The 15,048-nt window shown below is 31.8% G+C and overlaps 1 protein-coding gene across 1 annotated transcript in view; it reads left to right on the top strand.

Annotated features, from left to right (window-relative positions):
* The window catches only part of Lrriq3 (leucine rich repeats and IQ motif containing 3), a 176,479-nt gene that overhangs the window by 102,868 nt on the left and 58,563 nt on the right, over positions 1-15,048 (top strand). Inside the window, exon 6 of the mRNA XM_027950994.2 lies at positions 13,848-13,977. Coding sequence (XP_027806795.2) covers positions 13,848-13,977 — 130 coding nt within the window. The remainder of the gene's footprint in view (positions 1-13,847; positions 13,978-15,048) is intronic.

The raw sequence follows: 15,048 nt of genomic DNA, 5'->3' as shown, positions 1-15,048 counted from the left end.
CATCAATAGACTTAAAAATAAGAACCATATGATCATCTCGATAGATGCGGAAAAAGCATTCGGCAAAGTACAGCATACCTTTATGTTCAAAACTCTAGAAAAACTAGGGATAACAGGAACATACCTCAATATTGTAAAAGCAATCTATGCTAAGCCTCAGGCTAGCATCATTCTGAATGGAGAAAAACTGAAGGCATTCCCTCTAAGATCTGGAACAAGACAGGGATGCCCTCTCTCTCCACTTCTGTTCAACATAGTTATTGAAACACTGGCCAGAGCAATTAGACAGACGAAGGAAATTAAAGGCATAAAAATAGGAAAAGAAGAACTTAAATTATCACTATTTGCAGATGATATGATTCTATACCTAGCAGAACCAAAAGGCTCTACAAAGAAATTATTAGAGCTAATAAATGAATTCAGCAAAGTGGCAGGATATAAAATCAACACGCATAAATCAAAGGCATTCCTGTATATCAGCGACAAATCCTCTGAATTGGAAATGAGGACAACCACTCCATTCACAATATCTTCAAAAAAATAAAATACTTGGGAATCAACCTAACAAAAGAGGTGAAAGACTTATACAATGAAAACTACAGAACCCTAAAGAGAGAAATAGAAGAAGATCTTAGAAGATGGAAAAATATACCTTGTTCATGGATAGGCAGAACTAACTCATCAAAATGGCAATATTACCAAAAGTTCTCTATAGGTTTAATGCAATGCCAATCAAAATCCCAACGGCATTTCTTGTAGAAATAGAGAAAGCAATCATGAAATTCATATGGAAAAATAAAAGACCCAGAATAGCAAAAACAATGCTAAGCAGGAAGTGTGAATCAGGCGGTATTGCGATACCAGACTTCAAATTATACTACAGAGCAATAGTAACAAAAACAGCATGGTACTGGTACCAAAACAGGCAGGTGGACCAATGGTACAGAATAGAGGACACAGAAACCAATCCACAAAACTACAACTATCTTATATTTGATAAAGGGGCTAAAAGCATGCAATGGAGGAAGGATAGCATCTTCAACAAATGGTGCTGGGAAAACTGGAAATCCATATGCAACAAAATGAAACTGAATCCCTTTCTCTCGCCATGCACAAAAGTTAATTCAAAATGGATCAAGGAGCTTGATATCAAATCAGAGACACGCCGTCTGATAGAAGAAAAAGTTGGCTACGATCTACAGTTGGTGGGGTCGGGCTCCAAATTCCTCAATAGGACACCCATAGCACAAAAGTTAATAACTAGAATCAACAAATGGGACTTACTCAAACTAACAAGTTTTTTCTCAGCAAAAGAAACAATAAGAGAGGTAAATAGGGAGCCTACACCCTGGGAACAAATCTTTACTCCTCACACTTCTGATAGAGCCCTAATATCCAGAGTATACAAAGAACTCAAAAAATTAGACAATAAGAGAACAAACAACCCAATCAACAAATGGGCCAAGGACCTGAACAGACACTTCTCAGAGGAGGACATACAGTCAATCAACAAGTACATGAAAAAATGCTCACCATCTCTAGCTGTCAGAGAAATGCAAATCAAAACCACCCTAAGATACCATCTCACTCCAGTAAGATTGGCAGCCATTATGAAGTCAAACAACAACAAGTGCTGGCGAGGATGTGGGGAAAAGGGTACACTTGTACATTGCTGGTGGGACTGCAGATTGTTGCAGCCAATTTGGAAAGCAGTATGGAGATTTCTTGGAAAGCTGGGAATGGAGCCACCATTTGACCCAGCTATTCCCCTTCTTGGTCTATTCCCTAAAGACCTAAAAAGAGCATGCTACAGGGACACTGCTACATCGATGTTCATAGCAGCACAATTCACAATAGCAAGGCTGTGGAACCAACCTAGATGCCCTTTAATAGACGAATGGATTAAAAAAATGTGGCATTTATACACAATGGAGTATTACTCTGCATTAAAAATGACAAAATCATAGAATTTGCAGGGAAATGGATGGCATTAGAGCAGATTATGCTAAGTGAAGCTAGCCAATCCCTAAAAAACAAATGCCAAATGTCTTCTTTGATATAAGGAGAGTAACTAAGATCAGAGTAGGGACGAAGAGCAGGAGAAAAAGATTAACATTTAACAGGGATGAGAGGTGGTAGGGAAAGGGAGAGTGAAGGGAAATTGCATGGAAATGGAAGGAGACCCTCAGGGTTATACAGTGGAGGGGGTAGAGAGAGAGGAGGGGAGGGGAGGGGAGGGGAGAGGTGGGGAGGGGGGATGGTGGAGGATGGGAAAGGCAGCGGAGCACAACAGACACTAGTATGGCAATATGTAAATCAATGGATGTGTAACTGATGTGATTCTACAATCTGTGTATGGGGTGAAGATGGGAGTTCATAACCCACTTGAATCAAAGTGTGGAATATGATATGTCAAGAAATTTGTAATGTTTTGAACAACCAACAATAAAAAATTTAAAAAAAAAATATTAATTCTGCCTATCCAAGAACAAGGGAGAACTTTCCATTTTCCAAGGTCTTCTCTAATTTCTTTCTTTAGCATTCTGTAGTTTTCATTGTAGAGGTCTTTTACCTCTTTCATTATATTGATTCCCAAGTGTTTTATTTATTTATTTTTCTGGGGATATTGTAAATGGGGTAGTTTTCCTCGTTTCTCTTTCAGAGAATTTGTTACTGATATACAGAAATGCTTCTGATTTAATGGGTGTTGATTTTATATCCTGCTATTTTGCTTGCTTTGGATAATATGGATATTTTAACTGTATTGATTCTTACAATGCGTGAACATGAGGTAGCTTTCTTTCATTCTCCTTAATTAATAAATATTTTATAATTTTCATTAGAATGAGCTTTAAATTTCTCAGGTAAATTTATTCTTAGGCATTTTATTTGTTTTTGTTGTTATTCTAAATTGTTTCTATCTAACTTCAGAGAATTTGATATTGGCCTATAACAGTGCTACTGATTTGGGGATGTTTATTTTGTAATCTGCAAATTTATTTAGTAATTCTAATAGTTTATTTGTTGTAATCTTTATCAACTTATTAGATGAGGTTTTATACAAACAGTGACAGTTTAAACCATTCTTTTCCAATTTAGATACATTTTATTTCTGTTTTCTGCTTGATTGCCTGATTGCCCTGGTTAGAACTTTCAGCCCTATGTTGAAGGGTTGAAAGTTGGCCTCCTTGACTTGTTCTAGATCTTAGAAATCTTTCAGCTTTTGCCCATTTTATATAATTTTAGCCATTGGCTGTTTATAAATAGCTTTACAATGTTGAGATACAATCCTTCTATACCACTTTGCTCAGCATTTTTATAAAGGATGAATGTTGAATTTTATCAAATGCCCTTTCTGCATCTATTGAGATGATTATATGATATGTGTCTGCCCTGTAGATATAGTAAATCTTGTTAATTGATTTGTATATTTTGAACCATCCTTGCATTCTTCAGATGAATTTCACATGATCAAGGTATATGATCTTTCTGATATGCTATTGGATTTTGCTTGCTCCTGGTTTTTGAGGAATTTTGCATGTACATCAAATTGGCTTATAATTCTCTATTTTGGATTATATCCTTATTAGGGTAATTATTTGCAAAAATTCCTTCCTATTCTCCTTTTTGGAATGTCCTAAGGAGACATGATATTAGTTCTTTAACTGATCCGTAGAGTTCTCCAGTACATTCATCTGGTCCTGTTCTTTTCTTTGATTGGGATACTTTCTACTATTGATTGAATCCACTAAGTGTTGTTGATTGGTTTATTCAGCTTTTCTATTTATTCATAGTTTAGTCCTGGCTATTAGTATGTGTCTAGAAATTTGTGAAATTCTTCTAGGTTATCCAATCTGTTGGCATGTATTTGTTCATAAAAACCTCTAATGATTTTATTTCTGTTGTGTCATTTGTAATGTCTTCATTTTTATCTCTGATTTTATATAAGACTTCTAGAAGTTTTTTTTTAACTTGTTTAGGTAAAAGTTTTTCTCTTTTGCTTAGATTTTCAAAGAACCAGCACTGTTTCATGGATATTTTGCATTGCTTTTTAGAGGTGATGAAGGCAACTCCTTCTCTCCTGATTACTTTGTTATGTCTTTTCTTTTTGTTATACTAAAAGCAGGCACCAGGATCTCTCACCTGATATCCAAACCTCTTGTGAAAGTAGTTTGGTATGGGTATAGCTGTTCAATTTGGTGTGTCTGTTGAAGATGGTTGCTAGAGGATATTACTTCTGCTACCGACTATAGTTTTGAGTCATTTTATCCAGTTACAGGGATATTGGACTGCATGTAACTTACTTACATATTGGCATTTGCTGAAATATTTCTTATGTGAATTGTGTGCCTGAGGCTGTTAAAGAAATTGTGGTGAATAAACTATTATATTGGACAGATTGAGATTTGCACAGAAACTTGCAAATGTATATCTGGGGTCACTGAACACTTTACTCAGCCTCAGGGATTTAACACACACACACACACATACACAAATACACACACATTTGTGTGTCTCTGTTTCACATTTTTATGTAATCTACCTTTAGATCAAAAGAGTTCCTGCAGTTCCTGGGATATATGTGATATTTAGTGGGAAGAATCATAATTACACTACATTTGAAGCAATCTTTTTAAAATAGTCTTTTTAGGCCTTAATATTGTAATAAAAGCAATGTGAAGAAGCATTTACATATATTTCAAACTTTCAAAATGAGTATATTATTCCAAGTTGCAGGATTATGAAACCTCAATTTTAGAAAATATGAGTCAATTTGGTAGTTTATCAATAATGCAGTTATAAAGCATATTCAAGGATCTTGTACCATGCTTTACTTTGGAAACATAATTATGTATATGGATACCATGTTAATTCATTGAGATGTTTTCCTTATGGATAATATAAACCCCTCCTGAGATTCAAACTCCAGTTTAAAGCCTATAAGCTCTAAAGTACTGGATTTGCTTTAAGTGTTTGGGTTAAAGAAAAACAACCTAAACATCATCAAAATGTTGGCAGCCCCAAACTACTGTTCTTTTCTTCTGTTTTCATAAATAAAAATATTTTTCAAATATACCTTAAGATATAGTCTCTCAAGCTAGATATTTTGTTTTTAAGGAAACATTTTTTTTCTTCAACTGAAAATTCTGTTTTATTGTTTATCATTAAATTTTACATCACCCTATGAACTGGTCTTATTTGAAGATTCCTTAGCAGTATTAACATATTTTTTCATTTCACTTCAAAATTATTAGACTTACCAATTGAAAAGTATTATTCTAACCAAGTGTGCTAAGATATCAGGTTAATAAAATGCCTGCTTTTATCAGGAGTTTTGTTACTATTTAGTCCACTTTCTACTGTTTTTCTCAACTTCAATACTCTTTTCCTTTCATGCTTTTAACATCTATATTAAGAGAAGAATTGAATTTAAATCTTCCAACTAGCTTCATACCTAGGCCTTAGCATTGTGCCATGTAGATAGTTGGCACTTGATACACCTTTTGTAAATAAATAATCAGATTTTTCATTCTCTTGTTATTTTTGAGTTTATAGTACGACAGAAGTTAAAGAATCCAATCAAACTGTTAAAGGGATATTGAGATAATTAAGTCACAGACTCAGTCCTCAAAAAAAAAAAAAAAAAACTCTCCTATAGGTGAAAAATATACATGATTGACATAAGGCTGGATGCAATAAATACTTTGAAAGATGCAATAAATACTCTGCAATAAGTATTTTGAATAAGTCTCAGTTATTTCAGAGGTTTGAGTATCCTTGATCTGAAATACAATTCCAAAATATACCAAAGTTCAAAACTTTTTGAGCATCTGAACGATGCCACAAGTATAATTACACTCTTGATCTCTTGTGATGAATTATAGTCAAAATTCAATTGCATTAAAATATTGTATAAAATTAACTTTAGGGTATGTATATGAGGTATTATGAAAAATAAATAAGTTTTGTGTTCAGACTTATTCAATAAGATAGCTTTTTACATTTACACAAATATTCCAAAATGTGTAACACTTCTAGTCCCAGACATTTCAGACAAGGTTGCATCCTGTACAAAGAATATAGGCTATTAGACAATGTGATGAATGTATCAGAAAAAAGTAAGGTAGGATTGTAAATGGAATTGCATTCCATATAGATAAATATAATCCAATGCCTTTCTGGAGAGATTTTCCAAAAAAAAAATTGAGTTTTCAATAAAACTCTAACACTCTGAAATTTCCTCGTATCTTTTTTTTAACTTATTCTATGTGATACCAATTATTTTACATTCACAAACTAGCATTAATTATTCTGAACTTGAAATTATATTCTAAAATCTCATGGAAATATTAGTGCCTTTTACTGGGTTCTACATCTGCTACCACTAAGTATGTACCATAGAAAAGAGTGGCTACAGTGATGTACATATTGGTATTTCTAATATTGGTAATGCTGGACCTTAGATTTTTTGAACTGAGGAGGCATAAGCTTTCTTATTCTTTTTTCCTCCATGTGTTATTAAACTGGACATTTATGGAAAACATATTTGGGAAACCTCATTTCTCTTGATTACTTTTTGTATAGAAATAAACTGTCACATTTCTCTTTATATCTAGGTCTTCCTTTGTGAAGTCTCTTCCTCATACATTGAGAGTGTTATAATTTCTAGTCTACTTTGTTAACATAAATTAAGTTTAGGGTCACATGCAAGGTAGTAAAAATTTTTCAAGTCAGTTAAACCTTCCAAATTACTTAAAGAGTAATATCTTCAAAAGTAATTATTCTCATAAAACATTATTTTTAAACCATGTCCCTTTCTTTATGTTTTTTTCCTGTTAAACAGCATTGACTCTTGAAAGTAGGATCCAAATGCCACCCTACAAATTAACCACTTGGAGGAAAATTCTATCTTCTTTTCATAAGTTTATTACTTACTATACATCAGCCTCCTTTATATTGAAAGCTTTGCTTTCCAATTTCATTAGAGACTGATGCCAAACAGTAGAGCTAAAAATTCCACTGAGACAAATAAAACAAACAGTTTAATTTATGTTTTACTCCCAGGGTTATCCCTTTGAGTATTATCTGGAAAACCTAAGATCTGGATTAGCACTTTAAAAAAAAGGATGTATTGTCTGAAAATAGGAAAGAGAAATAAAAAAAAAAAGCAGGAGAATAGGATACCCAATGACTGTGAGTTACTGTGGTTTTTTTTAGCTTATTTTTTAATGGTTTACTTTGTATTTGTTATTTTTAGATATACATGATAGTAGAGTGTATTTTGACATTTTATATATACATGGAATATAACTTATTCTAATTAGGAAAGACAGTTGAATTGCACATAACTTTCCTATGTTCACATATGAGTGTATCACCAGTGAAACTCCACATCATGTACAACCAAAAGAATGGGATCCTAATTAGAATTACTGTGATTCTAAAGAGGTTTCTGAGATGATCTCTGAAATACAGCCTATTTGTAATGAGAAATGTATAATGTTTGTTTAGGCATAGAATAGTATAGATAGTACAGGAATAGTATAACAGTGGTTCTTTGTTAAACTGCTTTGATCAAAAAGTGAAAGCATTGTGATTTGCGTAACACACAATGAAATAAAAAACTACAATGTTAGGGAATACTAATGTTAGGGTCATTTCATATAATAGATTTCTCATTAGGATAAGTTGGTAAACAAAGCATGAAGAGTTGAAATATACCTTGAGTTTGGGAGATAGAAGAGTTCAGTATAAAATAATACTCTTGGTCTAGAAAGAAGATAGAGGGAATTATTACCACTGTCATCCACTCTCAGATTTTAAATAATAAATCATCATCTTTCTTAGGGGAAAAATATCTAGTACAAGCATCCATTGGATTTTTTTTTTAACAACTGGGTGCATATGTAGTTTGTCAGTTAATGGGACATCATTAATCCTCAGTTAATCTATTCCAATTTTCAGCAACGTCTTAAATTTTTTTCTTATTACAATTGGATGAGATATATTAATATATGCATGTCTCTCCCACTTCCAAACCTTTTATAGATGATTTTTTTTCTTAGCTTCTCCACTCTAAACCATGAAAGAGCTCTTCAATACTATTTTGGTTCTTTGGCTTATTATGATATAGAATCAACAGAATGGGTAGAGATATGTGTCTGAAAAAGATAAAATTATTCCTACCAGATGCTTATGTTTATGCTTTTGTGTGCATGTGACAAATTCAGGAATTGGTAAAGTAGAAGAGATCCTAGAAAATTCTGGCGAGTCTAAGTTGATGTACATGATAAAGAGCTTAGGAGAAAAATGTGAGAGTTGTGAAGAATTGCTAAGTGAAAAGCTTTGGAGTAAATGTAAGGTGTGAAATAATTCAGAAATAAAAGAATGCTGAAAGTGTCATAGGGATAAAGTCATATAAAAATAAAAGCTATAAATTTATTTTAAAATTATTTATGGTTATTGGTTTTTCTCCAAAACATGGAGGTCCATTTCATATCATATTGAAATAAAGTTCCTAAACTTTCACTTTTCTTGTTTATATTTCTCTTTGGCACTGTTCATTCAGAATTTGACAAATAATTTTATTTTTTTAATTTAATTGATTTTATTTTTTAATACACAACAGCAAATTGAATTACAATTCTTATTACATATATAGAGCACAATATTTCATATCTTTGTATATAAAGTATGTTCATGCCAATTCATGTCTTAATACATGTACTTTGGGTTTTTTTTTGCATTACAATTTTTATTACACATATATACCACAATTTTTCATATCTCTGTATATAAAGTAGGTTAACACCCAATTCATGTCTTCATACATGCACTTTGGATAATGAGGTTCATCACATTTCACCGCCCTTGCTAATCCCCTGCCCCCTCCCTTTCCTTTCCACCCTTCTTCCCTATCTAGAATTCATCTATTTGATGAATGCCATAGACCATTTTCAGTAATGAGTAAACAGTACATCCTTGTGAACTAGATTCTAGGCGGGGAAATGTAACCCAAGCAAACAAGCAAATAAAATTGTGATAAATCTTATAATCAAAACAAATAGGGTGCTGGGCACGGTGGCACATGCCTGCAATCCCAACAGCTCAGGAGTCTGAAACAAGAGGATGGCGAGTTCAAAGCTAGCCTCAGCAAAAAGTGAGGCACTAAAAAACTCAGTGAGACTCTGTCTCCAAATAAAATTTAAAAAATAGGACTGGTGATGTGGCTCAGTGGTCTAGTGCCCCTGAGTTCAACCCCTGATACCCTCCCCTGCAAAAAAATAATATAAAGAAAAAAACAAGTAGAGGAGGGAGATTATTTTTCACAAGGTTGTTATAGGATTTTCTGAGGAGATAATATTTTAAGTTCAGACCAGAAGAGTAGGAGCTAATCATGTGAAGTATGGGAAGGAGAGTGTTCCAGGCAGGGGGAAGAGTTTCCATAAAGACTAGAGGCAGGCAATAGCTTCTTTTTTAAAAAAAAATTATTATTAGTTGTTCAAAACATTACATAGTTCTTGACATATCATATTTCATACATTTGATTCAAGTGGGTATGAACTCCCATTTTTACCCCGTATACAGATTGCAGAATCACATCGGTTACACATCCACTTTTTTACATAGTCTCATACTTGTTATACAAAATTACATATAAGAGGAAGTGAGGGGAAAGGAAAAGAAAACAAAGGGGAGAAATGAATTACAGTAGATGGGGTAGAGAGAGAAGAGGGGAGGGGAGGGGAGGGGGGATAGTAGAGGATAGGATAGGCAGCAGAACACAGCAATAGCTTCTTTTGTTTGAGATTCCTTCAGGAGACTGAATGAAGTCTAGAGTGACAGAAGTATAATGAACTAAGTCAAGAGTAGCATGAGATAAATGAGCTAGCTATATAGTCAGAGGCCTCATTTTACTGAGATTTTGTACCTCATAGTAAAGACTTAGCATTCTTAAATCACATTTAAAACCAAAAAGAAATATAATCAGTTTTACAACTTGAACCATGTAAATGTATCTTGTATATACTAAAAGAAGATATTTGTGATTGATCTTGACTGGGAAGAGATAATTATAACTTTAAAGAAATAACAGTAGAAATGCAAAAAGTTGAACAGATTTGAGACCTATTTTGGAGGTTGAATTTGCCAAGAATGCTCATGACTTACATATACAGTTTCATAAAAGGGTTACAGAACAAAGTTCTTCTGATTTGAACAGGAGAATTGTATTTTCCAAGAAGAGGAAGATGTACGTCATAAGAAAGTGGAGCCCAAATCTCTGTTACGTTTTCTCTGCTTAAACGTGACTTATACACTGCTTAATTTCACAGTAATTTAGTGGGTAAACTTCTATCTTTTCATGTTCCTGGTTTTCTATAACTTTTAAACATGTTTCTCTGTCCTGACACAATATACCAACTATTGTTCTGATCAGAAGTGATAGGATAAGAGTGCCATTTTTTCCCTTTCTAAAGTAAATATAAGTTAGGGTCAAATTGTACAAAGGGGTTCTAATTAGTTTACTCTTAAATATCTTGGGTCTCTTATCATTCATCCTTTAAATCATATGATGTATTCAAGTAATTAAGTATTTTTGCCCAAATGTAATATCTCTTCCTATTTAACTTCATCTATTTAATTTGACCCACTGCTCCAGTCTGTGGATATGCCATGTTTTAGACTGCTGTCTGGTATTCAAAGATTTTATTCTTTTACCATTTCCTCTGAAAATGTAATAAACATTTCTTTTATATTTTGAGTCAAATCATACATACACATATTGATCAAGATATGATTGAGGACAGATCTGTTTATAATGAAATTATAGATGTTCTTTCAGAGTGGTATAATTTTATTAATTCTCACTTTTTTCCATGTGATCACTCAAGTGCTTTACCTAATCATATTGTTATTTTATAAGTAAAGAAAGATATATCAAATATACTACTGACTTTAGGTTTACCATACACAAATATTTGAACTGAATTACCTTGAGCCTGTTAAAAATTAAATTATATCTAATGCAATTAATTTGTTGTCAACTTATAATGTCAAATGTTATCAAATATTCTTAAAATAGTTCCTAAAATTATTGAAGACCAGTGTGAGGATTAGAGTGCTACAGAGAATAGAATATGCTTTTGCTATTGAAAACAAAATGTTTAGTAGATCATTCTTAGTCTTCTGATAACTTTTCCTTCTCCATGGTCTCATAGATCAATCATTAAATGGTCACATTGTTTCTTTTTCTTTTTGAAATATATAGAACAGAAAAGTACATTTTCATTATGTTGGTAGCTTGTGTGAGCTTTAATTTAGAGACTTTAGCTTATATAAATAGGTTTGTTTAGAGATCTAGACTGATTATCTTACTACAGATTTATTCCACTCTAAAGTATGAAATCTTGGTAATAAATTTTTCTTTTCTAAAAGTAAACAAGGAAAACTATTTTAAATTATGACAAACAATGACGTTTGGATACATGATAAAAGATAAATGGGGGAAACTAAAGAAATGATATTTTGAAAAGAAATTTGCTAGCTACTTATTTAATTTCTAGCCTTTTAAATTTCATGATTCTATAAATTAACTATGATAGAGATAATGCATCTCAGATTTGACGTAGTGTTTTTTTCTTTATCATTCTGAGGCAACATAAAGGAATAAATACTTGTGAAAACCGAATTGTTGAGAACATGCATTATTTTCTTATGGGTAGGATAAAAATGTGGCATCTAAAAGACTATTTCTATGATTCAAATGGAGTTTGAAGTGATTCTTTCACATGTGATGAATTGTATTGTCAGCAAGAAAAGATAGGGAAGTTATCAAAATAGAGTAAAATTCTCAGAAGTAGGAAGATACAAGAATCATACTGTAACTTGATAAGGATTTATAGAAAATTTGAGGTGGAAAATCATTTGACAATTTTTTTTACAGATTTAGTTGCAACATAGTGTTCTATGCTATTTTTGTCATATTTAATATAAAAATAAATTTAAATGAAAACAGACTCAACATTACCTAAAAATCACATCACATTTTGATATTATGAGTTATAATCATTCTTGGTAACCTTAAGAAAAAATTTTAAATATATAAAGTACAAAGACCATTTTTGAGGTCTAAAGTACCCTGCTTATTTGTATTCTAGCAAAAACTAGTGATATTGTCATGTAAAGACTTAAAAGAAATTATCTTAGAGTTGATGAGTGAAAGCTATTTCATTGAAGAATAAATTCATGAACAGATAATACTTAGTACCTGCAATGAATAATAAAACATCCTAGGAATTTGAGTCATTGCAGAGACTTGTTTTCAATATGATAAATTAGAGAATACCATGTATTAATAATATAGATTTCTAATAATAATTATATAGATTTCATTAAATATATCTATATTGTGTGGTGTAGAGAGAAAACATATCCAAGTGGTTTTTATTAAAAGGTAGAATAAAAGAATAAACGAGGTTTGAATCAGTGGACAAGTAAAAATACTGATGAAAATATGAGAATGATTTCTCTATTTTGAAATCCTCTTCTATGACTTTAATTCTCTTTAATTCTCATAGACATAAGGGTCTCTATGAGAGCTTGCAGGGTGAAAAAGCTCACCTCCTGTTTTTTTTTATGTATTAAATGAGCTAATATCTGTAAAGAGCTTAAAATAATGGCAGGTGATAAACTATGTAAATGTTATATATACAAATATGCAAAAGCAAACATCTCAGAAAGATCTAGCTTTAGGTGAATATTTGCTAAGCTTTTAGAATTTAGATCAGTGTTTATTATCAAGGAAAGCACATTATCCTGCAAAAGTTGTAATGTACAAACATATACATCCTTTTATGGTCTTGGTTTTTCTACCTGTGACAGAGATAATTATTTGCCCATTGTTATCTGTCCTTTGTTCCCCCTTCTCTTCTTCTTAGTAAGAGGCCTTCAATTTTATTCCAGTACCCCCTCCTTTTTTTTCCTAGTTTAAAGGCCATATTCCTTACCCTCTCCTTTGTAACTGTGAGTGGTCAATGAGATCTTAGTAGAAGATATTAGTAGAATCTCTGAGAAGAGATAAGAAATATGATTGTGCATTTTTTAAATTTTCTCTTCTTCCATCTTCCAGACTGAAATGTAGACAAGGTGTTTGGAGCTCTAGAATCTCTCTGGAATGATGAGAGAACTTTGAGGATAGAAGCAATGCATGCAATAAAATAGAGATGATTCCCTCATGACCTGATAAAACCTCTGGAATAGTCCTGGCTGGACTCTGAAGAGAAAAAGAGAGAAGAGTGTTAATAAAACATTACAATACAGACATACAGTTTACATTGACAATGCCCCCATTTTTTGATGAAGCTCCTTTTCAACTTGTTATTCCTCCCAGTCATATTTGATCCACTTGTATTTTTCAGATTTGTAATTATGCTGACCACCCCCACCACATTCTTCTTGTGTTACTGTTCCTCCTTTTCCAGCTTATGTTGCTGCCATCATTATTCTGTGAAATAAATTTTCTTTCTCTGAATCTTCCTTTAGACTTTCTGAGCAAACACTATAGTGTGTTTCTTTGTTGTCTCCTTATGGCATTCTCCTGACAGGTCTCCTTTATCCTCCATCTCTTTTGTAGCTTTATCTAAGGTATATTATTAACTCTTAATAGAAGGACAGTTTATCAAAATATTACAGAAAGGGAGATTTTTAAATTTTTTTCTTATCTCTGCCTATTTTCCAGATTTATTTTTAATTAAAGTCAATTATAATATTATATATTGCATATGAAAACTCTTTGGGAACTCTAAAACATATAAGATGCTATCAGTGCTTTTATTTTATTTTCACAGGATATTTATTCTTCTGTTGATCTTAAAAAAGCTAGTGGACAGAGAAAAAATGTTTCTCCTATTATATATGGATTAAAAACAAAAGATATTGGCAGGAAATCAAAAAAATCAAGTTACCTCTTTCAAGAAAGTAAGTTATATAAATTTAAATTATATTTAAAGAATATATTTTGATTACTAAGTAAAGCACTGCCCATTGGGAATAATAATTTGAACTCTAAATAAATACAAGAGTCAATGAAATATACAAATTCAGAAATTCCATGAATTTCAAGAACCTAATTTCGTGTAGATATTTGGAAGTGGGTAAATTGTATAGCAAGAATCACACTGAACTGATTGTTTTGTTATATTATGCTTTTGTCAGTATTACACCTTCTTTGAGAACTATATGAAGTATCAGATTAATCACAAATTTTGAAATTAAAAAGTGATATTAAATTTACTTCAACTTTGTAATTATTTTTGTTATATAAATGAATATTATTAAATTTTGGTTGTTAATATGCATTCTTTTATTTTTAAAGATTTTTTAAAATGAGAAAATGTTATGAGACATTCTTTTTTCTATCATCTTTCATAGAAATATTATAAAGCCTTTTAATTTGAAAATCAGTTATCTCAAGGGATCCTCTTTAATTCTCAAATACTCAATTCTTTCTATTTTATAAAATTGCATGTTGGTATCTTTTATCTTGGTTATTTTCTTTTCTTGCATGTAAAACTGGTCACTCTGCTAGATCCACATTTGTCAGTGACTTGTTGCTTATTTTATCTGTACATCATTATTTTCATGTACTTCATAAAGCTCTATGTCTTTTATTTAAATGTAATTTTATTTTTATATGACATTTTAAACATTTAGGCTTATAAACCAAACTGGAATAAAAGGAAAAATAGGATTCCCATGCCACATACCCCTCCACTCATTCCTTTTACTACTCCAAGGCCATTTAATTCAATAATTTTATTATATTAAAAGTAAATAATTTGAGCTTAATCAGAAAATCTCTTTTTCAAATTTAGATTTAATCTATAGGTTTCTACTATGAAATATTGAGATTTTATTCTCTTATAATTCTCCTTAACACATACACTTACCTATAACCTTCTCTCTATATAGAATTATAACATCACTATTTGGAGTTAACTAATATTTCATTTGTATTTATTTTGACTAAGTAAATACTGCTCGCAGCTG

The sequence above is a fragment of the Marmota flaviventris genome, chromosome 10 (genome assembly GCF_047511675.1).
Source record: "Marmota flaviventris isolate mMarFla1 chromosome 10, mMarFla1.hap1, whole genome shotgun sequence".
NCBI lineage: Eukaryota > Metazoa > Chordata > Mammalia > Rodentia > Sciuridae > Marmota > Marmota flaviventris.
The sequence above is the reverse complement of the archived record's forward strand: the minus strand, read 5'-3'. Positions and strand labels throughout refer to the sequence as shown.